Here is a 23943-nt window from a genome sequence, read left to right on the forward strand (position 1 = left end):
AAAAGGGCGCGCATTATTACGGAGTTCACGAGATCACCAACAATTATATTCGGTTCATCTCGGTCACATGGAATGTAGTGAAGAGCCAAACAGAAAATCTCCAACGCCTGATTTCAATTAATTCCTTATGCAAACCAGGCTTTATTATAGATCCATACGGCCGAAAATCGCCACGTGCTCGATAGAATTCGGTGAAAATTTCCGTTATCAGATTTCAAGAAAGCCTGTCCTGACAGCTTTCGGTGCCCATACAGACCAGACATAGAAGACGGACGGACATATGCATCCACGTAAAGCATTTTCGTTTACTTTGTAAATAAAAAAATAATAACGAATTAGGTGATTACATTACAAGTTCTGCGGGTTGCAGGGTCCACGCAGGAAGCGCCATGGCATACCCTGACGGCCGTGGAACGCCGGCCCGGAAGAGTTCAACTATAGTAGAACACCGACTACCCGAATTAATGACAAATTTGGTTTGGATAATAGAATGTTTGGTTAACTGAATTCTCAACCACAAATAAAACATTATAATAATGTACTTTACTATTATAATAAAAACTTTAAAAAAATAAAACGTGTGACACATGTAAGAATAATAAACGTAATTATAAATTTAATTTTCAGACACTTTATTTGAAAAAGTGCAGGGATTACGAGTGGAGTGAGTGGAGGCTTGAGTCCGCATTCCTTGGGTGTGGTGATTCGGTTACGTAACAACTCAGATAATTGGGATTCCGCGAATCGGCGCTCTCCTGTACTTATTTTGATGTCCGAATTTCCTGCGTGACGTTCAAGTCTGGTGAAATGTTTCCCCGTCATTTGACTACGAGGTAACACGAGTTACATAAAAACACGGCTTAAGATCATCACGGATCATTTTACGGCTAATAAAAAATGCTCCACGTAACATAAAGGTACGAAATTGCGTCCATTCCAAGGCATGAAATGTCTTCGTACGCTCAAACACTGGAATCGCAGGTTCGAATCCCACTCGAGACACGGATGCCTGTCCGAATCTGTGTTGTGTTGTAACGTGCATGTAGCGGCTTGCGGCAGGCTCATCCCCCCGTCGCCAGAGTCCTACTGCCTTAAGATTCAAATTTTAGAAATAACTAATTCTTCAAGGGCGAACGTCAGAGGGTGTAGTATTTCAAGGATCATGAAGACAAAAATTATGGGTATTTTACACGAAGACCTACATGCGTTTGTACAAGCATATTGTGGCATGCAGATCCGCTGCTGGACAAAGACCGCGAAACAAACAGCTAAACAAAGCCGTTTCTAGGTAATGGCCCGCAAACAGCAACTGAGGAAATGTTTTCTTCGAGGTCCGTGCAGATGGCTGTGCACGCAATAATTGCGCAACAACAAAGGAACGGTGTTTTCTTCAATTAGTTGAAGGACTGCTCCGGCTCAGTCGATGTGAGCTGTTGCTGTTAGAAGCTTGTAGCTGAGGTACAGTACAGTTCGGGAACCCAGAGTAAGGGGAACGTCCACCACTGAAGCCGTTACTAGACAACGGCTGGCGAAGACACAGCAGACTGAGAAGACTTATGTCTGTGTTGTGGTAAATTTCAGAGTGTGAATTAGCAACTGAGCTATGGTTACTTGTAGTTACGAGCTGTGTGTGTGTAAGTGAACAATAAATCCGATTATCAATAACAAAAATCATGACAAATTCAAGCGTAACTTGCTGATATTTGTCGGTGCGAAAACGTTTTCAGTGAACGTTGTGGAGCAAAATGAAACATCCATTTTATGCCCGATACACTTCTTTTTCCGGTAAGTCTTGCTGTTTTCGAAATGATTAAGTTAAAGAAATTGCGATCGTGCGCGAATTGTTTCGTTTTGTGTAAAAAAATAACTAAGTCGGTGTTCGTACAAAGTTGGTGGCATCAAGTTCTTCCCGTCCTGCCGGAGTGAGGCCTGATACGCCATTGGGACTAGAAGTCATCTCTACCACACATGTGCAGACCGGCCTGACCACGATAACTCACCTGTCTGGTTATCGTCCCAGCTGTAAGCCACTGACATAAACGTACTGGCGCCCAAATCAACACTCAAACTAAACTACAGGTTCAACGAGCTGCGGCAGGTGGCCGGAGAGATAACCAAGACAGCAACAGTGACAGGTGAGAATCAGCATAGGACGTGGAGTAGTCACAGAAGGTGACGAAACAGCAAGGGTCAGTTGCAAGGCAGACCCAGCTTCCGAAATGTTGTGTCTGTCAGATTACCAGAGGCTGGACAAAGCCCACTACTCAGTAATCCCAAATCCAAGAGACCATTCGCTACGAAAGCTTCGAAACGTACGCGTGGCTGAAACTGAACGCAGATATCTCAAATCGATGGGCTAAATCGGGACACGTCGGGGGCAGCGCGCAACACTTCCGCATTAACTTTTCAGTGCGCTATTCTTATACATCGATTAGGAAATTCTAAGCGTGTTCGCTGGAAACACAGAGCTACTAACACGAATTAACACCGCGAAATCATTGGCGAAGTGGGGAAACTGTTTCACTACACGGCAATTGATTTTAATTGGGCCCAGAATCTTCTGGGTGTTCACTGCAGGTAACACTATGTACGCAACATCAGAGGGGCTTCCAGAAAGCGTGCCATACATGCTTATTCTCTTGTGGTGGGACCAGACACAGTCCCTTGTCACTTCAGTCACTCATTTCAGTCTTATCAGTGCAACTTTTGTAAAGTTTCAATGGATGTGTTGTTATTATAACGGTCATATTTCAGTCATTTGTTCACATCATTAATACGTGTCTGTCATATGTGCATTCCCTCCGCCGATCACAGTGGCCGCGCGGTCTAAGGCACGAACTGTCTACGCCCGCCGGAACACTGGAATCGTGGGTTCCACTCCCACTCGAGGCATCGATGTCTGTATGCGTTTATCCTGTGTTTGTGTTGTCCCGTGTAGGTAGCGGCCATGCGACGGGCTGATTCCCCGTGCAAAGAGTCGTCCAAACAGTGTAAAACGACCAAGAAAATGAAAAAGTGGCCAAGGTAAAACGGGCTGCAGAGCCATACACAGAGCGATGTATATTCCTTCCGTTGTTTCACTTATCGAGCAACTAATTAATTAAAATTAAAATGAAAAGCTAATCATTTTAAGGTAAACAATTATGAATAAACCTGAAATACATAATTAGTCTGTATTCCTAAGGATGCTGAATGGTACAGAGCATTCAGTTGTCGCGTGTTCCTGACGCCTACTGGAGGCCTGTGAACCTCATCACGGTACGCCCCTGTTAACTACATGCGCTGCTCGTGGTTGGAGGTCGCTACTAAGACAGTGATCATCACATTGTGCTGACCCCGAACAGATGACATGACTGAAGCACAAGCACTGACAGGGGAAACCTACCCCAGTGCCACTTCGTCCACCACAAATCCCTCCCGAACTGACCTGGGAGTGAAATCGGGTAACTGAGGTGAGAAGCCAGTCACTAGTGCCCTGAGCTATGAGAGAGCAATAACAATTAAGCTGGACAAAAAGGTAAAAAGCCGATCACAGCGGCAGCGCAGTCTAAGACACGAAATGTCTCCTCCCGCTTAAAAACACTGGGGCCGTGAGTTCGAATCCCAATCGACGCATCAATGTCTGCCTGAATATTCTTCTGGGTTAGTGCTGTATCGGCCTTGCGACAGGGCTGATCCCCCGTCAAAGAAGTCCTACCAACTATTATCTATAAGATCCATAATTTCAAAATTAATTCTGAAAAGACACCGGGCAGATAGCATAATCCGTCAAGGCAGAAGAAAAAGAAATGTTGTCCAAGATGACGTACGGGATGTGGAAGAATAGCTCCACCAGCTCCACCTCCGCACTACGTGGAGGTGCGGTCAGCTCCACGCCCAGGACTACTTTACCACTGGGGAAACAGACGCCTGGGCTGGGTGGGTCCTTAAACCGGTCTCGACGCTGTGAAGTACTGGGAATCGAAACCCGGCCGTCCAGCGCGTAGTCCGTCGGTATACCGAATGAGCTGTTTTCTGTTGGGGACAGTAATTATGTTACCCTGCCTCCTCGCGGTGTTTCAGTTGTTAACAAGCGTAACGCTCAGACGATTTGGGACTGGGACGTAACTTCAGAGCACCGCCACTGGCAGCGAGCGACCAACGCCGTTCCAGCTGTGCTGTGGATGCTGCGAGCAAGCCTCAGCAGCGGTCAGCATTCCCTGCTGATGTGGTTGCCCCTAATCCATGAACCCGACGAGGAGAATGCTCTCCTGTACATCCCGAAACGCCGTCCCAACCAACTTCACTCGAAGACACACGTTTAGCTCCACAAACACAAAACGTCCCTTACAGGATTTCGAAACGCAGACGAAGCAATCTGGCGCAGCAGTAACGCTCCAGACTCGAATTCGACAGACCCTCGGTTCGAAGGTTGTCCTCAACACCAACTATCCTAAGATCTTCGTAGTTCTCCTCAGTGCCTCCACGCAAAATATCGATAGAGAAGGCATTTCGGTTAGGTCATAACCGCTTCTTTCCGAATCCCTTCCAATTCATTATCACTAATTACCTCAACATGCGACGCAGCGTCGCAAAACAACCACAAACCAAACCAAGTAATGTGCATTCACGAGTTATTTGGCAACTATGGTCTTTGGGTTACAGGACCGTGCTGTCTGCCAGGTGGCTGTCAATATCTCTTCTACCCTGAAGATGGAGGCAGCAGCTTGTAGCGAAACATTGCTATCACTTCAAACACTGCATGTGTTTACACTCCCACAAGACAACATCTGAGAATATCATAGCGGGGACTAGGAAGGACCTAACGCCATGTTGTCCGGTAGGACATAATGGCTCCAATATTCAGGGTTCTGAGATAAAGACTGGTTCTTCTGACTACAGGATTGGCTTCCTCTTCGACACCAAATCTAGCGGCAGTATGCGTGAATATTTACCGGGCTACACGGTTCTACAACCCAGAAGAGATCAATCTTTACAATTTCAATTTAGTTGTCAAATTATTTACTATCGTATAACAGTATGACAGTTTACCTAAGTGCCTGACGGCGATATTTACAATATAATGAATCCTGGGAACGTTATTCCGATTCAAGGAAATGAGTTGTCTCTTTATGGCCCACAATAAACTAAAAAATATATAAAGTTAACGTGGAGTGTGTTTGAGAACAGGGTAAAGTAAAAGTAAAGCTATCCCTGTAACAGGCCGTGAAGGCCCATAGGGTTGTGAGACGTTGAGCGTCCAACATTATCTAGACAATCGGCTCAAAGATGGCGGTAAGGTTGTCAGCCTTACGCGCCGGCCGCGCTTCACTCCCCAGGAATATTATTTAATTAACTGCTGGTACTCATTTCTGTTAGAGGCTGAGTAAACCCCAGGGCCATAGTGCGGCTGAAGGATTAGGTCATTTGAAAAAATTCAATGACCTCATCGGGACTTGAACCCGCGACCTTCCGGCTTGTAGGGTGCTGAGTAGAATATTTGGACCGAAGAGGGATGAAGTGATGGGAGGTTGGAGAAAACTAAACAATGAGGAGCTTCATAAATTGTACTCTTCGCCAAGTAAAATCAGAATGGTCAAATCAAGAAGTTGGGCACGGAATGTAGCACAAATGGGAAGAAGGAATGCATTAAAGTATTGGTAGGAACGTCAGAAGTAAACAGACCACTAGTAAGACCAAGATTTAAATGGGTGGACAATATTAAAATGGATCTAGGGAAGACAGGATGGGGGTGGTGTGGACTGAATCGATCTGGCTGAGGATAGGGACCAGTGGAGGGCTCTTGTGGACACGGTAATGAACCTTTGGATTCCATAAAATGCTGGGAAGTTATACAACAAAAGTTGTTCCTCAATTTGGAGTACGGATTTTTCTGCAAGTGAAAGTCACATACTTAAAAGCCAAACGTCCGCCGGTCCCATCCTGTTCCTCCAAAACGGGGCACGTTAAAACTGATGCTCCCAGTGTGTAGACAGTGTAACCTCCAGGGGGATGAGACTGACGAACAAACTGTAAAGGATCTGAAATGAAGTGGCCATGGCCTAATCGAGGTCTTTCCCAGCCAACGTAGCAGTGGGGAGTTAGGGAACCTCCCAGAAAAAAAAAAAAAAGGTGACAAGATAGCCGGTTCCCGGCTGGGATGCGAACCTCGTGTTAAAACTCACTGTACAGTGATAATAAACAACGCCAAATATTACAATGTTGCACAACTGAACATAAAGTTAAAATAACGGACACGATTCTTCAATATGAGCAAAACAACGTGGCAACATTACATACGTAAGTAACCACCATGAACAACAGGCGAATACTCCTATCTTCCTGGAAACAACGGCGAGCAGTCCGACTCTTGTATCTTATTGGTTCGCCCAGTTTCTCACAGGCAGCCAATGGGAGGCGACTTGTTGGCTAGCAAGTTCCTCTCTTGCCTACATACATCCCGAGGTTTTCCGCACGCGATCCTACCCGTGTAGAGGTAGGTCCGAACACCTCCACCGTAGCCCTGCGAGTCGTAAAATATGACGAAAGGGAACCCAGTGCCCACCCTGTCCCTGGGGGATGTAAATACGGGTTCTGGCCCTCCAGGTTGGAGGAGTCTCGAATTTGATACAGCAAAATGTGGTCATCAGTCCCGAGGACCTCGAACCTGAGAATGACTGCGCTGGGGAGACCCATCAGCAATTGTAAATGGCACGTCCATCCTCAAGGCAGAGAGGGCCTTACATGAGGACCATGAAAGCAATTGTTCAGTCAAAAGACAACTGCCGGTCGTGAGTCTCAAGGGGCATCTCGCCAAGATGATCTGGATGGGGTAAACCGCTCGTCGTAAAGTAACTCTAACTCTGGCACGCGATCTGCTCTGGCTACTGACTGCTTCATTCTAGTTCCTTATTTGACTTAACACATCCACCCTGAACGTGACGGCGGTATTTACTTCACAGACGTCGGCTGGCTTTCACAGGACTAGACGGGGTCAAATCCCTTAGGCAGAACTCCTCCGTCACGGGTGTGTAGCTCAAGTCCTATGGAAATGGTACTGTCTAAAAAAAATTCCTGTGTGCATTTGTGCGCACGGGCACGCTTCTATATATTAGAATGTGTGTGCAGCCAATACGTTACCGCAAAGCGCAGATGCTACACAGCTATGGTGCTCCACATACCTGAGGAAGAAACAAAAGAAATTCGAATTAAACGTGTAAATGGCAAAACCATTCCATTGCATCACTAACAACTCCCCAACAACCTACTGATTTTGTAACATAAACCACCACAGAATTATGCACTCCAAACTTAACTGGCGAGTTCTGTGGAAGAAACTGACAGGCCAAAATCCATTACAACAATGTAAGATGCAGAAAATGTGAGAAATTGAAGTGATATTCTAATTCCGAAGGAAACGGAACTGTCCCTTCATACTAAACTAGCATTAACACTGATTTGTGCACTGCTATAGTAAAGAAGTCGTCCCTGTGTTTACTTAAGCAATACATCATTAAGGCGTATGGCGGAGTGGATGTATAGATTACATTTTTTGACCTCCGCACTAGTTGGGGGTGAGTCGTCAGCATCAATCCCCGGCCGCTTTACCCCCGAGGAAAGAGCCACCGGTACACATTGGATATGGAATTGTATGGACTCCAGGGCCGGTCTGAATGACCTGGAGGAAATTCTTGACCTTACCGGGACTCAAATTTTGACCCCTTGGTCGTCCTAACTAATCGCTATACCAACCGAGCTATCCAGGCTACCTGAACCGCGCACTGTTATTGACATTTATTCAAAGTGACAGTCAGAATTATGTACTGAATGAATCTCAACATCAAGGTTCCACTATTCTTACAAAGCATTAGAGGTTCGGCAACGCAGACCGCTACATTATGTTCGCTACGTACGCTGTGTACGCTCTGCGACGCAACATACGGAACATAGCTTACGTAGCGTAGCGCTGTGTGGCCGAACCTTAAGACTTTTGCTTTTGCGTAACATGATCTACCATGATCAAAAATAAAAGACTTCCACGACAAGATCAATGACATTTTTATTAAACGGCCGAGACGGAATAGCGCAGCCCGTATACCGACTGTCTACTGGATGGACGGCGGCCAGGTGGCCAGATTTGAGTTCGAGTCCCGGTAGGGACAAGTTTTTCTCCTACCCATGTCATCTAGACCTATTCTGGGGTTCACCAGCTCCTATCGAATGAGTACCGGGGGTAAAGCAGCCGGGGCGTGAAGCTGACCACTCACCTCCATCTCGTGGCAAGGTTAAGAATACGTGGATCTACACACCTACTCATGCATCGACGTTAATGGAGTGGAGCTTAATTAGTTAAGCACAGGGACATTACCTTATATGCATATGTATAAACCTAGGAATCCACATGGAAGGAAGTTTAATTTCATTATTGTGGAGAATAAGAGACTTCGGTAATCTTCGGTGTGTGTTCGGGAGACCACTGTTAATTTACGGAATACAGGCCTGTCACATGTTTCGGCCGTACACGGCCATTTCACGGTAATCTCGACACACACAACGGAAGAAGATAACCAGTCCAAGAGCGTGGAAAAATCTACAAGTCACTGTAACACAACAGGCGTGTAATAGCACTACATCGACATCTATACGAGTTGCCGCCATAAAGCAATGCAGCGTAACAAGATCCAAACAAACATACTTCGTGATTTTAGTCCGCAGGCGAACTAGCATCAGCAAATAAGAGGGGAGTCAGTATATGGGTCACAATAGCTGTGATGGTTTTCTATGTGTATCACTAGATAGCAGCACAGTCCAGCTTCGTGACAGTCTGGGTAGGAGACGCGCATGCGCATGTTCAGTGGCTGTTTCAGTATTCAAAATGGCGACCGTGCTTGAGGAGCACCGAACAGCAGCGTTCTACTGTGTTTTATGTGAGCAAAAGGACTCAATGCAAATGATATTCATATAGAAATGTTCTCTGTTTACGGTGGGAAGTGTTTGTGGCGTAAAGTCGTTCACAACCAAGTGGCAAACGTTTCACCGATGACGAGGAGGTTGAAGTGGAGGTGAGAAGTGGTTCAGACAACAGTCAAGACTTCTATGATGCGGGTTTAGACGCACTGGTAATGCGATGGTGCAAGTGTATCAATGTTGGTGGAGGATATGTCGAGAAAAATATTTCTTTTCATGTATGAATATCATATGTTTTACGTTTTATATCCATTTGTGACCATTTACTGACTCTCCCTCGTGTCCTCTCAGATAAATATATCCATTGAACAGCTGATGACTACACTGAAAAATAACATATGATAAGTTTTAATTCGAATATTAATTCTAAACATATCTTATATAAAAATAATCAACATCGCGTTCACAAGCGATATGTAATTTAACAAAACAGTGGAACAGTTTTGTCAAGATACACGTGCACTTGATGGCTGCGTACGAGTATGGCCGAAACATGTAGTGATAGAAAAGTAGGACAATAAAATTACTGTACCGTGTCGAGCCTTTGCAACGAAAGGACATCGAGATGGCCAGCTTTATTAGAGCCGCTTCCGGGCAACGGTATAGTCGCAGCAACGACTCGACGCGCAACAATAGAGGTACTGTTGGAAACGGGATGTTTCTAAGTGATCCGTGCCGAGATGTTATAAGCAAGGGACAATGTTCGAGCTTAGTCAGTTCTGTACGGGAGTCTGTGAAGAGTAAACTTGAGCGGGAGGCAAACGAATATCCATTGTTGGAGCCGTTAACAGGAAACATCCAGCAACATACAGAGAACACCAGACTGTGTGCTCTAGTGGACTGTAACGACAGTGTTATAGTCATTTGTAGTTACGGCCTGTAAGTTGTCAATAAACCCATTCACCAATCCAAACCCATTAACAGCCACCCAAACTACGTGATAATATGTTGCATTTGAAACGGAAATACGTGTAGATCTTCATGCAAAGTACAATTGTAACCAACAGTGATATGTGTCGACAGATCTTACTGGTATACCACTATACAAAATTTCATGAAAATGCGTTCAGCTTATCTCGAGCTGCTTCATGTGTACGGAGGAGCGGACGGAGCGAAAGGAACACAGGCTCCGAAAGGTTTTGAACGCACCTCTAAAGGCCTTACAGAATTCTTCGATCTGTCCGTTCATACGCAGATTTGTGATAAGCTGTAATTAAAACTAAAAATAAAATATTAAAAAAAACCAAGTCACCATAATGAATAACCGACGGCACGGACGACCGGGGGATCGAAGTTCTCTTCTCCACAGCACCCTGTCCACTTTACCCTCCGGGAAAACAGCCACTGGCAAACTCGCTGTACAGGGTAACTGGGCGGGGCCCAGATGCGGCCAGGAAGCTGTGTAGCCGGAAATCGAACCTCGATTCCTCGGTCGTTCACCCGTAACCTGGTCGCTGGTTTAATAGAATCAGTGAACCCTGCTCTTAATTCAGTTGATAAAGCAAACTCACTATGTATGTCTAATCGCATGATACAGGCATCCTGATGCAACGTGTAAAAACATCGAAGGGTGTGCCATCAAATTGTGACGTGAATCGCGAGAGGAAAGTCTTAAAACGCTGCATGACCAAACTTTGAACGAGAAACAGTTACAATTTTACAAATTCACACAGCTTTCTGAGTATGGTTTGCTAAGAAAATGCTTAATCTAAGAATGACGAAGTGAGAACTCCAGCATGTAAGGCCTCAGTGGCTTCCATCCTCTTCCTTCTTCAACGTACTGTACTAACTAGCTGGCATCATGCAGCAAGCCCATCCCCTCTCGGGAAACTAATGGTTGCTCGAATACAAATATATACATAAAACTAAATTTCATGGAGTCCGAAATTACCGCGTTCGCAAGATCCGTCAATGGACCCATTGCTTAACCGAGTCAACTCTCCCCTCATACAATATTTCTTTAAGGCACATCTTCATACAATCCTCCCGTCTACGCCTCGGTCTTCCTACTGTTTATTTCCTGAAGGTTTTGAGACAAAATATTGTGGCGTATAAACCCGTCGCTAAGCGGTGACTCTGTAAACAGCTGTCGCTGCTAGATAACGCCCGCAACAGAAAAATGCTGCTACCCATTTCTAGGCAACGGGCCGGTAAATACGCGTCTTCAACAAGAGTGATTATTGGAAACGGTGTCTTCTGTTCGGTCAGTGCAAAGTGGTTATAAGGAAGACAACTTGGGCTATCAAGTTGGTTGACTTTCCAAGTCCTTGGAAGGATACAAATTTGAATTTGTGTTAAACTGCAGAACTCACCGAGGGAAACGTTGTAGAGATGTTAAAAACAGTTTATGGTGAATCCCCCGCCAAAAATACCACTGATATCAAAAGTTCGAGATCAAAACAATGTTGGTCTGCTTTTGCAACATCAATGGTATCATCCACTTTGAATCTGTACCAGAACGGAACACTGTTAATCAGACATTTTACGTGGTGTTGAAAAGGCTTACTGATGCCGTGAAGCGCAAGAGAGGAGAGTTCTGGAGAGACCGCTCATCGTTTCTTCATCACAAGACGTCGGCAAATTCTTCGCTTCCAGTGTCGCAGTTTGTAGCATCTCTGCCAAGGATCATCCGCTACACTCTCCTGACTTGGCTCCGGCTGACTTCTGGCTGTTTCCAAAACTTAAGAGTGTGCTGAAAGGACAGCGTTTCTCGAATGTTGAGAACGTTAAATCATCCGTCAAAAAAAAATGTTGACAGATATTCCTGTTCTGGGTTTTAAAAACTATTTTGAACAATGGCAGAAGCTCTGGAAACAGTGAAAAATTATAGGTTGTAATATCTGCAACTCCAAAAATAAATTTTTAAATCATCGGTCCCGAAATTTATTTACCCAATGCACGTCTGTTTGTGGTTCCCGAAATTCTGGGAATTACCGCATCTTGCCCTCCCTGCTATGGGTCCACTTGAGAGCTTCAATTTATACAGAAAGGACCATGCCTGGAATAAATGTTAAAGTTACGTAACTCACTTCTAGTTTCCCGTGTAAGTGTAAATCTACGGCCTCAAGTCTGAGATAAGATTAGATAAACCTGTTTCGGAGCGAGTGTCTGGCTCGCAGCAGCCCGAAGTTCAGCCTAAACCGGCTGCGCGACATCTGCCTATACTTCACGCAGATGTCTTCTCTTCAAAATTTCGGACAAGCCGTAGCAACTGGATTCAGGAAACTTAACATGTGGCGGCCCATTCTTGTTAACTTGCAACTCGGAGGCCCCATTTTCCGAATGTGTCTGCTGCGAGCGACATTTTTCATGACGCATCTTTCCTAACCACTGATCACGTGTGTGGAAACAGCTCCATTAAAGTCAACATTTCGCTCTGGCGTGTCTCAAACATTAGCGGAAAAGAAGCTTGAAAGAAAAACCTACAAATGAAATACAAAGAGACTTCATACTGACCCTCGTTGATCTGATATCGGTCTACAGTAAGTGAAATTGAGGCTGGAAAAAGCTTAGCGAGGTGCTGCGGTACTATAATTGTGTGTACGTCCGAGTCGTGTCAATAAATCCATTCACCAATCCATATCCCGTCTATAATCACACTCCTACACGTTACATCATTATATCGGAATTCGCCTGAAAGAAGAGATAAAACCACGACCACCTCCGGACAGCTAGTATGCAGGCCAAGATCATTCCAATACACTTCGACAGCGTGGGCGCCACACCACACGTTTGGGGTAACCGGCGTCTTGCGAAACACGCGAATACGTTACATAGTAACCGCTCCGATTCAAAGGCTGTTTCAGCAGGGAAATACGCATGTCAGATATTGTAGCTCGGAAGCGTTCGTTCATGAAGCCGAATTTCGATCCAAAATAAATAAAACACGCTGCATGCAACAATGCAACATATATAATATGCTTTGCCGGTATGACGGTCAAGAATCAACTGCAACGAAATCGTTCAGTTCAAATTCAGTCGCTGTGGTATATCTGATGACGTCATGGGAGTTAAGAAAGTCACTCTGAATTAAAAACATCGCCCACTTACTTCGCGCCCTTGCAGTTTGCGCGTCTTCCTTATGCCAAGGTGTGGCCCCTACGTTTGGCACCACTTATACCTGTTCTCGCCCTTACGGTGTGCTCCAATCGTGACTGCCTTTTGCCCGACTTTACGTCACTTATTAATTCTTTTACCTGTGTTGCGGCTCACCTGCCCCTCGTTTCTGGACGCCTCCACTCGAGTTACTGCCCTCCTCCATGTTCTCGTGGATGGCGAGAAGTTACATGGGAAGGGAGGAGAATTGTGGTTGCTGGTGCTGGTAGGCGAGAGTTCGTTTCCTGTACGACAATTAGGTGTCTCGCAAGTAAGGAAAGACGGGAGTAGCTGGGTTTTGCTTTGTAATGGGTGGAGAGAGTTCTTATCCAGGGTCATATACGGGCCTGGCTCGGGAAGGGCAGGTAGATCCTTATGTTGCAATCACGTACAATTCAAGACTTCTGTACTTCAGTAATTATTTAGTCAACTTCAGCTCATTGAACACAACGGAAACTCTAATAGTTACACTTATTTAGACTGGACTTCTAGTGAAGTGACGTAGTTGTGTTTTTGTGTCTGACTTGGCCGAAAGTTGAATGTACACTATTTGAGGTAGAATCATCTCTCACCGAACCTGAGGTCCACGAACCACAAACTCCAAGAGAAATTCACTCCTCCAACATGTGCCCTTGGTTTAGTTTGAAAACTAGGAGGTTCCCTAAATTAGTGAATTTCCAATCACGTTGCTTTGCTATGTGATTCTGGCAGTGCTGACCTGACGCTAAGGTTGACAGCGACTTGATACATTAAGATCAGGGGATGAGGATCCGGCCCTCCTACTTCTAAGTTACAGCTGTTCCAAGCTGTCAGCTCGCAAATTCTCAAAGACTTTCCGACTCTGCTGAAACTGCCAGAATTTCAGGAAATGTACCAGATGTTACTTCCTGTCCAAATAGTAAAACTTGAACTATGTCACTTCTGATTGTAAAAAGTTGGCTCTCTGCCGGATCTCTGTGTGTATTTCAAGTGATCTTAACTTAATATAAAATTAATTAATACAAAAGAGTCCGGCAAATTATGAACGGTTACACCATGTTACACGTAATTAGGCTCTGCGCGTCAAGTGATGGCAAAGGGCCCTGCAAGAGACGAGAGGGAGGGCAAGTTGTAGTGCGGTGGGGGTGCCAGACGGATGGTAAACGTAAGGTAAAGCTATCCCTCTAACAGGGCGTCGAAGCTCCCATATTTTCTAGACAATCAGCTCACAGATGGCGGTGAGGTTGTCAGCCTTAGGCGCCGGCAGGCAACCCTTTAACCCCAGCAAGATTCCTGGTATTCCTGTTAGAGGCTGAGTCGACCCACGGACCACAGGGCGGCTGGAAGGTTTACGTCATCTAAAAATCCAACAACCTCATAGGGAATCGAACCCCCGACCTTCCGGCTTGTAGCACAGTGGATAACCAACTATGCTACCGCATGCCCCGAATAGTAAAGGTAAAAAGGTAAAGCTGTCCCTGTGCTTAACTATTAAGCATTACTCCATGAAGGCGTTTTGGCGGAATGGATGTATAGATCCACGTTTTCTTGACCTCGGCACTAGTTGGAGGTGAGTGGTCAACGTCAAGCCCTGGCCGTTTAACACCCGGAGAAAGAGCCGCCAGTACCCACTGGATAGAAGGCTGGGCAGGCTCCAGGGTCGGTCAGGACACCATGTAGAAAATTTCTTGATCCTACCGGGACTTGAACTCTCGAGTCCTCGGTCGTCCAGCCCGTATCCAGTTGCTATACCGACTGCGCTATCCCGGCTCCAACCAGATGGATATGTCTCCAAAAGTCCAGGAGACTCACATCTCTGCCCATCATTCGACTCAAGTGGGCTCGTCCATGTTCACGATTCCCGCCAGTCTCGGCGCGGGTCACAATGGAGCGTATGAGCTGACGCATGCGTGAAAGAAAAAACCTCAATCGTAGCCACAGTGACACAAGGTGGGCACAACAGCCACCCCGGACACGGCGGCGAACAGATAAATCTCAACTCCTACTAGAAATCGAACCCAGACTATCCATTCGTCAAGTCTGCAAATGACTCAGACCGGGCTCCTCAAAATGCATTAAAAGATCTAAAATACGATGTCCAAATAAAACTAACTACATGGAGATGAGTCATTCGTGACAAGATGCCAGTCGCTCAGCTACTCAAGAATTTTCCAAACATTTCATAAAACCCGAAGGTTCACTGCCATGTTCACAAGAGCCCTCCTCTAGTCCCTATCCTAAGTCATTTCAATCCAATACTCTTTAGTTTGGTCGTTCACTCATCAGTGGCTGTACAGCTCTTTGTTGGGCCCTGGCCTCCTCAGTTTCGTAGTCTTTTTTACACAGACGGTAGGACTCACTGGACGGGGGATCTGACCATCGCAAAGCCGTTACCTAAGCAGTGGACAACACAAACACAGAATAAACGCACACACAGACATCCATGCCTTGAGTGGGATTCGAACCCACGAACCAAGCGTTCGAGCGAAGATAGTTCATGCCACACAGACCACACGGCCACTGTCATCGGCCAATCCAACAGATGGAGATATAAATTCCTACTGAACAGCTCAACCCATCGGCACCGCTTGCACATAACAAACTGCGCAAAGCTGCTCATTTCCTGAGCACTGTGTTCGAGAGTATTGAGATACAGCATCGATGTCTGCAAACGCCTGGGCCACGGGTCAGAACATCAGTTCTCGAACTTCGTGACACCACGACCGCCAAAAACAACACTTAAATTTATGTGAAACCTCCCCCGCCTCCTTGTCTGAAAGTCAGCGAAAAGTGAATTTCTGCATATTGTGAAGGTCTCTTGTCCGTCGATAAGACGACAGCAGGAACGTAAATAGATTTACGGCGCCTCTACACCTACAGCAAGCCATAATCCGTTCCTGTACAGCAGACATGTCAAACTTCAAACACGTTGTCATAGATGTTTTAGTGTCAAAACTGCCAGTGCTCTACCGTCCCCTCCTATCGTCGTATCTCGCTTTAAGCAAAAATATTGGTAAAAATAACACGACACATGATGTTTGTTGTAAAAGCAACATACATTGAAAGTACAGATTGTTCGTTAGTGAGGCGTCTGGGCCTGCATTTCATCCACCAGCTGTTGGAAGTCAGGTGAGTACTGGGTGACGGCCAGTTCCAGGCAACCCTGGAGATGTTCATCTGTCATGTTGGAGCGTTATTTACGCTTTGACATTTTTAGGTAAGAAATCGCAGATTCACAGTAAGCTATAAAGTGTTCAAAATGTTCCTGCAGACTGTACAGGAACAGGATCTCTACTGTAGGTGTATAGAGAGGCTGTAAAGCTGTTTATGTTCCTGCTGTCACAGTACAGCCTGGTATGGATCTGCAACAGTGTGCAGAACTGCTCTTTTCGTTAAAAACAAGAAACAGATGATAGCTCCTATTCAACATCTTCAACTATCAAGAAACACCACTGTCCGGCGAACAGAAATGATGTGTGGAAACATAACTGAACAGTTGTTGAAAGATGTTTCAAATTGTGTCGCTTTCTCCCTCCAATTGGATGAATCTGGGGCACACGGTAGCGTAGTTGGTTGTGGGGCTATGCTACAAGCCGGAAGGTCGCGGGTTCAAGTCCCAATGAGGTCACTGGATTTTTTTCAGTTGACCTAATCCTTCCACCCGCCCTGGGGTTTACTCAGCCTCTAACAGAAATGAGTACCAGGAATTAATTAAATAATTTTCCTGGGGAGTAAAGCGCGGCCGGCGCGTAAGGCTGACATCCTTACCGCCATCTGTGACCCGATTGTCTAGATATTGTGGGCGCCTCAACCTCTCACAACTCTATGGGCCTTCACGGCCTGGTACAGGGATAGTTTTACTTTACTTTTTACTGGATGAATCTACAGACATCAGAGGCAGCCCAGTTACTATTTTTTATGGTTTTTTAAGATTTCAGCGTCAAAGAATGGAATGATTTCTTTAAAGGGGAGAACTACGGGTCAGGAAATATTTTATTCCTTTGTCACAAAGTCTAATGTTCCATTACATAAAACTGTTTCCATTACTACTGATGGAGCAAAATCAATGACAGGTCAGGTTAATGGTTTTATTGCCCTCTGCAGACAGCATGACGACTTCCCTGATTTCCTTTCTTACCACTGCATCATTCACCGGCAAGTTTTGGCAAGCAAGAGACTCGATACAAAGACTGTTACATAGCTTTTAAAATTGTAAATTCAATTCGCGGAAAATCACTTCAAAGATAGCTTTTCAATCTAACTCCTGAGGAAGGGATACCGGATATCATTTTGAAACAGATGTAAGGTGGCTGAATAGGTACAAAATTTTGCAGAGATTTCGTAGTTTGCTGAGTGAAATAAACAGTTTTTTAAAGGAGAGGGGAGTTGAGAAAGCAGAATAAGAAGACGAGAAGCGGTTATCTGATCTGGTATTTCTCGCTGATTTTACAGGCAAACTAAGTGATATGAACCTTGAACTACAAAGTAAAAACAAATGCATTGCTGTGATGATGAGTACAGTTTCATACTACAAAAGCAAATTCGAGCTAACGATGACTGACCTTACAAACAATACTTCTGATGACTTTCCTAATATGCAGGACCATCTGAAAAAATATCCTAATTTTGTTTTTCAGACAGAGAAGTACGTGACCGAAATCTGTTCTCTTATCCAAGATTTCAGAAATAGATTCTGTGACTTCCAAAAAATTAGAACAGCTGTAGAGTACTTGTCATTCCCTTTCAAATCAGATTTAAACATTAGAGAAACTGCAGCTACTCTCTGTGGAAATTACCCACTGAGCAAGGCATCTCTTGAAAATGAGATATTAACCCTTAAAAATGGCATTTTTCTCAAGACTCGTGCTGGACAAGAATCGTTTTGGAAGTCAGTGCCTAGACAGAAATTTCCCAACTTAAGAAGATGCAGTGAATTCCTACATTACTGTTTCGGTTCAACTTATTTGTGTAAATCTGCGTTTTCCTACCTAAAAATGACAAAGAGTAAACAACGCTCCAACATGACAGATGAACATCTCCAGAATTGCCTGGAACTGGCCCTCACCCAATACTCACCTCACTTTCAACAGCTGGTGGATGAAATGCAGGCCAAGACGTCTCACTAACGAACAAGTCTGTACTTTCAATGTACTCGTATGTTGTTTTTACATCATCATGTGTCGTGATATTTTTACCAACATTTTTGCTTTAAGCGAGGTACGACGATAGGAGGGGGTGGGAGATCACTGGCAGTTTTGACACTAAAAAGTCTATCACAACCTGTTTCAAGTTGGGGATGCCTGGTGTACAGTCACGAAAAGTGCTGTTCTGCACACTGCTGCAGGTCCCTATCAGGCTGCATGGTGGTAGCAGCTTTCCAACCTCTCTACACCTACAGTAAGCTATAAAATGTTCCTGTACAGTAACCAAAAGTGCTGTTCTGCACACTGTTGCAGGTCCCTAACAGGCTGTACTGTGACAGCAGGAACCCAAGCAGCTTTACAGCCTCTCTGCACCTACAGTAAACTATAAAATGTTCCTGTAGAGTCACGAAAAGTGCAGTTCTGCACAATGTTGCAGACCCCTACCAGGCTGTACGGTGACAGCAGGAACCTAACTAGCTTTACAGCCTCTCTGCACCTACAGTAAACTAGAAAATGTTCCTGTAGTCACGAAAAGTGCAGTTCTGCACACTGTTGGAGGCCCCTACCAGGCTGTACGGTGACAGCAGGAACATAAAATTCCTCTACAACCTCCGATACGAACACAGCAAAGTTCTAAATTTTTCCTACACAGCTACAATAAGTTCGCGAAATATCTCACAGGCAGCAGATCCATTTCCCGACGGTGACTACAGTAAATCTTGCTAACTCCCCCAAACTGTGCGAGAATATAACTTACTCCAAATTAAATCCTGAAAACTAGGAGAAACCACCTTATCCTTTGAACAGGTCGTGACAGGGCATGAAGGCACGCGCCTAAACCTCGCCACTTCATCTGTAGCGTGTAGAGCCGTTATTATGAAACGACCAAGAGATAAATAACTAAGCCAAACAGTTTCTACGCACCGACACGGTAAACCCGTTACCGCAGCAACAGACACGAACGTAACAATGGTACAGCAATAGTGGAACTGTTTTCTGTGCCGTCCGTGCCGAGATGTTATAACCGCGAGGGTTTCGGGCAACGAGACACTTGCAAGAGTTGCAAGAGTTGTCAGTTACTGGCCAGACGGCGAAGAGAAGATTTCATATCTGTTGTAATTGCAGTGGAATTTGGAGTGTGTAATTCAGCGAGATTGTTATCCGTTACCAGCAAACGGCTAGTGGAAACTGTAATAGACTGTGGACACTAGTCTGTCTGTGTGTGTGTGTGTGTGTCAGTGAGTGTATAATTGGTCAATAAATTCAATAACCAATCAAAATCCCATATCTAGTCATTAACACGTGACATTGTACACGAACAGAAAAGTAAATCCCTGCTATACAAACTACTTAATCGCAATGCACCAGCATTCCCCACAAAACGCACAGCCACTTTCTGCTAAAATTACATTTGAGTTACTTAATTTAGGTAAATTAAGACAGTATATACTAGTTTAGCAATGCATACCTCGTAAGATGCATCATTCCCGTCTCCAGTCCTCATAAGTCGTGTTCGTCTAGGCACCGGCGAAGATGTAGGCGATTTGGAATGGCGTCTAACAGGAGTTCTTCCAAATCCATGGCGGCTTGGCGTTCTTACATTTTTAACAGGAGATATGAGGCCTCCGTTATCAGAAGGGGTGTGTGGCCGAGACCATGCTTTGCCTGACGTTTCGATAACACCACCTGCACTGCTGCGAACAGGTTCCCCTCGACGGAATGCTGAACCTCCACCGTCAGCACCCTCGGCAGCATATACGTCAGGACGGGGAATCACAGCAGCGAACGCTGGGTCCTCATCCGCTGGATCCAAATGCAGGTTGGCGAGCTGTCCCTGCTCGATTATCTCCAACTGCCTTGCTACATCCTTAAGGCAATCAGTGCCCACAGAATCCACGAGTTTCTTTATCAACTCGACATTCTTAATCCGTTTATCCGACATCTCTGCACGAACTGGCTGATCTTCGGTGATACGTAAAGGCCCAATTCCTTCCTCCACAGCCTGCACCATTCTGCTCTCTGCATCCTGGAAACGATCCTGGTCCTCATAAACATAGCATCTGTTCTCAGATGGCCTGCAGCGTTTAACGTGTCTCAGTTCGGGAAGCAGCAACTTATGCCATAAGCTAGTGTCAACATATTTATCCTTACGTAATGGTTTTTGCTGCTGATAACTGCTATCGTGATCAGCAGCGTCGAGTGAACGGAGTGCCTGAACTCCGCAATTCACCGGACTAACCTGACCTTCTTGGGCCAATGGCTGCTGATACTCCGACTGACGTGGTGGTGTCATGTATGGGCGAGTCGACCTGTCGCGTACCTGCCAGTCATCTTGCTGCGTCTTAGAACTGCTCGTAAAGTGGTGAACACGCTGTTCATCCGAAAAACTTTCACCGCGAGATATACGCCCATCTTCGCTGGGTTCTGAATCTGAATATAAGGCTGGAAGGTGTTTCCGCTTTGGTACAGGTTTCTGAGGCAGCGGGCAAGTGACGCACTTGCCACTCTTAGTTTCACCAAAGATATCAGTTAATTTTACTGGCTGTGTTTCTTCATATCTTCTGTTACACTCATTTCTTTCCACTCCCTCCTTACAAATATTTGCCACAATTCTGGATTTGTCTCCTTCCCCTTCCAGCGACATTTTCCTCCGACCCACGATTTTAAACAGGCACAAACAACAGTCCTGAAGACCGCGTACTCGGATGTCACTGAAGCTAATTACACGTTTTAATCTGGCACTGAACTTTCACGAGTCACACAGACAACACGCCCAACACACTGATGATGAAAGTCAATGCATTGCTGTTAAACAGCGATGGCAACACTGCACACCAACGTCTACGCTTCGCTGAAGTATATGCTGCTCAAGGAAGTGGAACTGTCTCGTTAAATGCACTTTCTCACGTATAAAAATATCCTTGAAACAAAAATCTTCCTCTGTAGAAGAAACTTCTTCGTCCACGATGGGATATGGTGACCAATGGCGACTTCCTTGGTCCTTCAATTTCCTCAGCTGTGTTGTCCTTTAAATCGTCTGCAGCACAACGAAAATACTGGCGTTAACGTTATGGCAAAATACTCGGGGAAAAGGCCTACAAGAAGAGCCCAGTCCAAGAAATTTTAAGACGACGAATATCGAAGCAAGTATACACCCAAACAGCCAAATATTACACACACCACAGCACAAAAATCAAGCACCACTTCAGAACACTTTAAGACGTGGACATATAGCAGGAATCAGTTAACTTCCTTCAGTTCATAGCCTACTTAAGCTTACATGCGGCACGCTGCGCCTCCAAACTCATACACCCACACACGTACACCAAGTGCATACTGCACTGGGCACACAAGAGGACATACAGAAGCAGTGCCGTACAGACAGACAATTCACTCGCCACTGATTATCCGTTATCGCTATCGTTAAATAAGAAGGCTAACAACAAAATATAAACCAGATAACAGAGCAGACCAACGAGATAACGTGCACATTTACGCCCGAAACATACGGATTTATGAGACGATACTTTTAGAGAAAACGCTGATCTCATAATCGAAGTACAGGCAGCGCAAGATGCAACAGCGGGACAGTGGCTGCACCGCATTTGGAAACATCCCTTAACAATCACAAGTCGCCGCGACTGGAAGTCAATTGGAGGTGCGTGGGAACAGTGACCGCTACTAATGTTACCGCGTCAAGGTAAGAAATGTTGTCTGTTCCTTCAGTACTCACAAGACATACGTACAATGTACTAGTACTCCGTGGCCTTTGGTCTGCAAGCGAACTATACCGACCGAGCGACCGCCGCTTGTCGGCGAAGTTAGTGCCAACTTTAGCAGATATAGTGTGTGTCGCGTGGTCAGCGCAACGGATTCCCATGGCCGTTAAGGTTGGTTTTCCAGACCGGACTAACAATCTACTTAAAAATAAATTAGATACAAAATACATATCTGACAACATAATCTCAAGGACGTGGAGACGGGAGGGACTAATCGGTATAGCGAGTGCCTGCGGGCTTGACGGCCGAGAGGTCGGAGTTCGAGTACCATTAGCGGCAAGGATTTTCTCCTCTCCAAGTCGTCCAGACCGGTTTTAGGGCCCACCCATCCTCCTATCCAATGGGTACCGGGGGCTCTCCCCCCGAGGGCAAAGAGGCCGGGGCGTGAAGCTGACCACTCACTTCCAACTAGTGCTGCCATCAAGAAAATGTAGATTTATACATCCACTTCCACACATGCCTTCATGAAGTAGTGCTTAATTAGTTAAGCACAGAGATAACTTTATCTTTCTTTACCTTTAACGTAACCACAAGAATGATTTAGACTAACATACTCGATTTCTTAAGATCCATTTTAAAATCCTCCACTACGGCGCACTCTACAAGATGGATGCTCCCTCTAAGGTCCTCAAACCAAAATCCTCTATGCATTTCTCGCCTGCACAATGCGTGCGGCCACTTCACTGTTTTCTGCAAACGTAACACTTAACATATTACAACAGGCCGTGCCACAGCCTAAGCGGTTAGTCACCGGACTCAGCGGAGGCCCGAGTTCGATCCCAGGACAGGCCGCGTAGGATTTGTGTGAAAACGGTGTTCTCCAAGTACAGTAAAACCCTTGCTAACCCGAATTGGAGGGGAGAGGTCATCCGGATTAATGAAGCACAATATAGCCCTAAAAGAGATAAAAAAAAACTTAGAAAACAACTATTTTTAATTGCTAGTAGGATGGGACTAAGTCCCTTGTACTGCGGCCACTTCTGGCCTATTGTACCAGCCTCACATGATAGGTGAGGGTGACTGTGGAGCAATTGGTGGAAGATTGGCAGGGGAAACAGAAGTACTCGGAGAAAACCTGCCCCAGCGTCACTTTGTCCACCACAAATCCCACTTTATGAGACCCCGGGATCGAACCCGGGCCGCCGCGGTGGGAAGCCAGCGACTAACCGCTTGAGTTATGGCGCGGCCCTAGAAACAACTAAATGAAAATGTAATAATATAGGTATATAGTGCTGATGAAAATAAAAATATAACGGCAGCAATTTCTTCCTGTGTCAGAAGTTGCAATCCAAGGTCTCCTTCATCCAGCTCAAACTAATCTTGTATTGCAACTTCTGACACAGGAAAAATCTTTCCTCAACGCTAACGTTTGTAAAAACAAGGCCCAAAGCCCAACCTCAGAATTCGTCTCCAACCCCCCCCCCAATCCTATTCTTCTTTCCTTCTTCAAAACGTTAGGCCTTACGTTCCGTTTTGAAAAAGGCCATGTTTCGGTTTTGTTTTTAAAAACAAGTCTATAAAAAACGCTGAGTGTTAGGCTTTCAGTTTATTTTACTTCTACGGTTTGAAGCGCTAAGCATCAGACAATATGGCCGTAATATTTAAAGTTTATCCGACCACCCGTTAATACTGCCACGTATTAGAGGTGTGCGACTACAGACGGGATATGGATTGGACGAATTGGATTTATTTACCACTCACATGAACCAGTCTCAACAAAGCTGTTTCTTGGAAACGGCTTCTAACAGTGGACACTTTCAGCTTCCCGCGCTCAAATGCTCTTGTCAAGGCCATCTGCGAAGAACTCCTGTCAACTGACAACTAACTGAGTCCCAGGCTGGCGGCCATTTCACACCAATCTCCTAGTCTTCTCACAGGCTGGCTTTCAACTGAAATGAGCTGAAAACTGAACCCTCTCACTCACCAACCAGCTACTTCAAGTCACTTCACTCCACAGAAATGCTGACAACTGAACCCTCTCACTCACCAACCAGCTACTT

General features: G+C 45.4%; 1 protein-coding gene across 10 annotated transcripts in view; it reads right to left on the reverse strand.

The window, feature by feature from the left end:
* Positions 1-23943, reverse strand: part of LOC111862903 (serine/threonine-protein kinase MARK2) — a 290458-nt gene that overhangs the window by 167831 nt on the left and 98684 nt on the right. For 8 of the 10 annotated variants that reach the window (XM_023848720.2, XM_023848725.2, XM_023848723.2 and 5 more), the window contains exon 2: positions 19633-21201. The exons of the other annotated variants lie outside the window; for them this stretch is intronic. In XM_023848720.2, coding sequence (XP_023704488.2) covers positions 19633-20808 — 1176 coding nt within the window. In that variant the 5' untranslated portion in view covers positions 20809-21201. The remainder of the gene's footprint in view (positions 1-19632; positions 21202-23943) is intronic. 10 annotated transcript variants of the gene reach the window in all.

Source organism: Cryptotermes secundus, unplaced genomic scaffold (assembly GCF_002891405.2).
Source record: "Cryptotermes secundus unplaced genomic scaffold, Csec_1.0 scaffold582, whole genome shotgun sequence".
NCBI lineage: Eukaryota > Metazoa > Arthropoda > Insecta > Blattodea > Kalotermitidae > Cryptotermes > Cryptotermes secundus.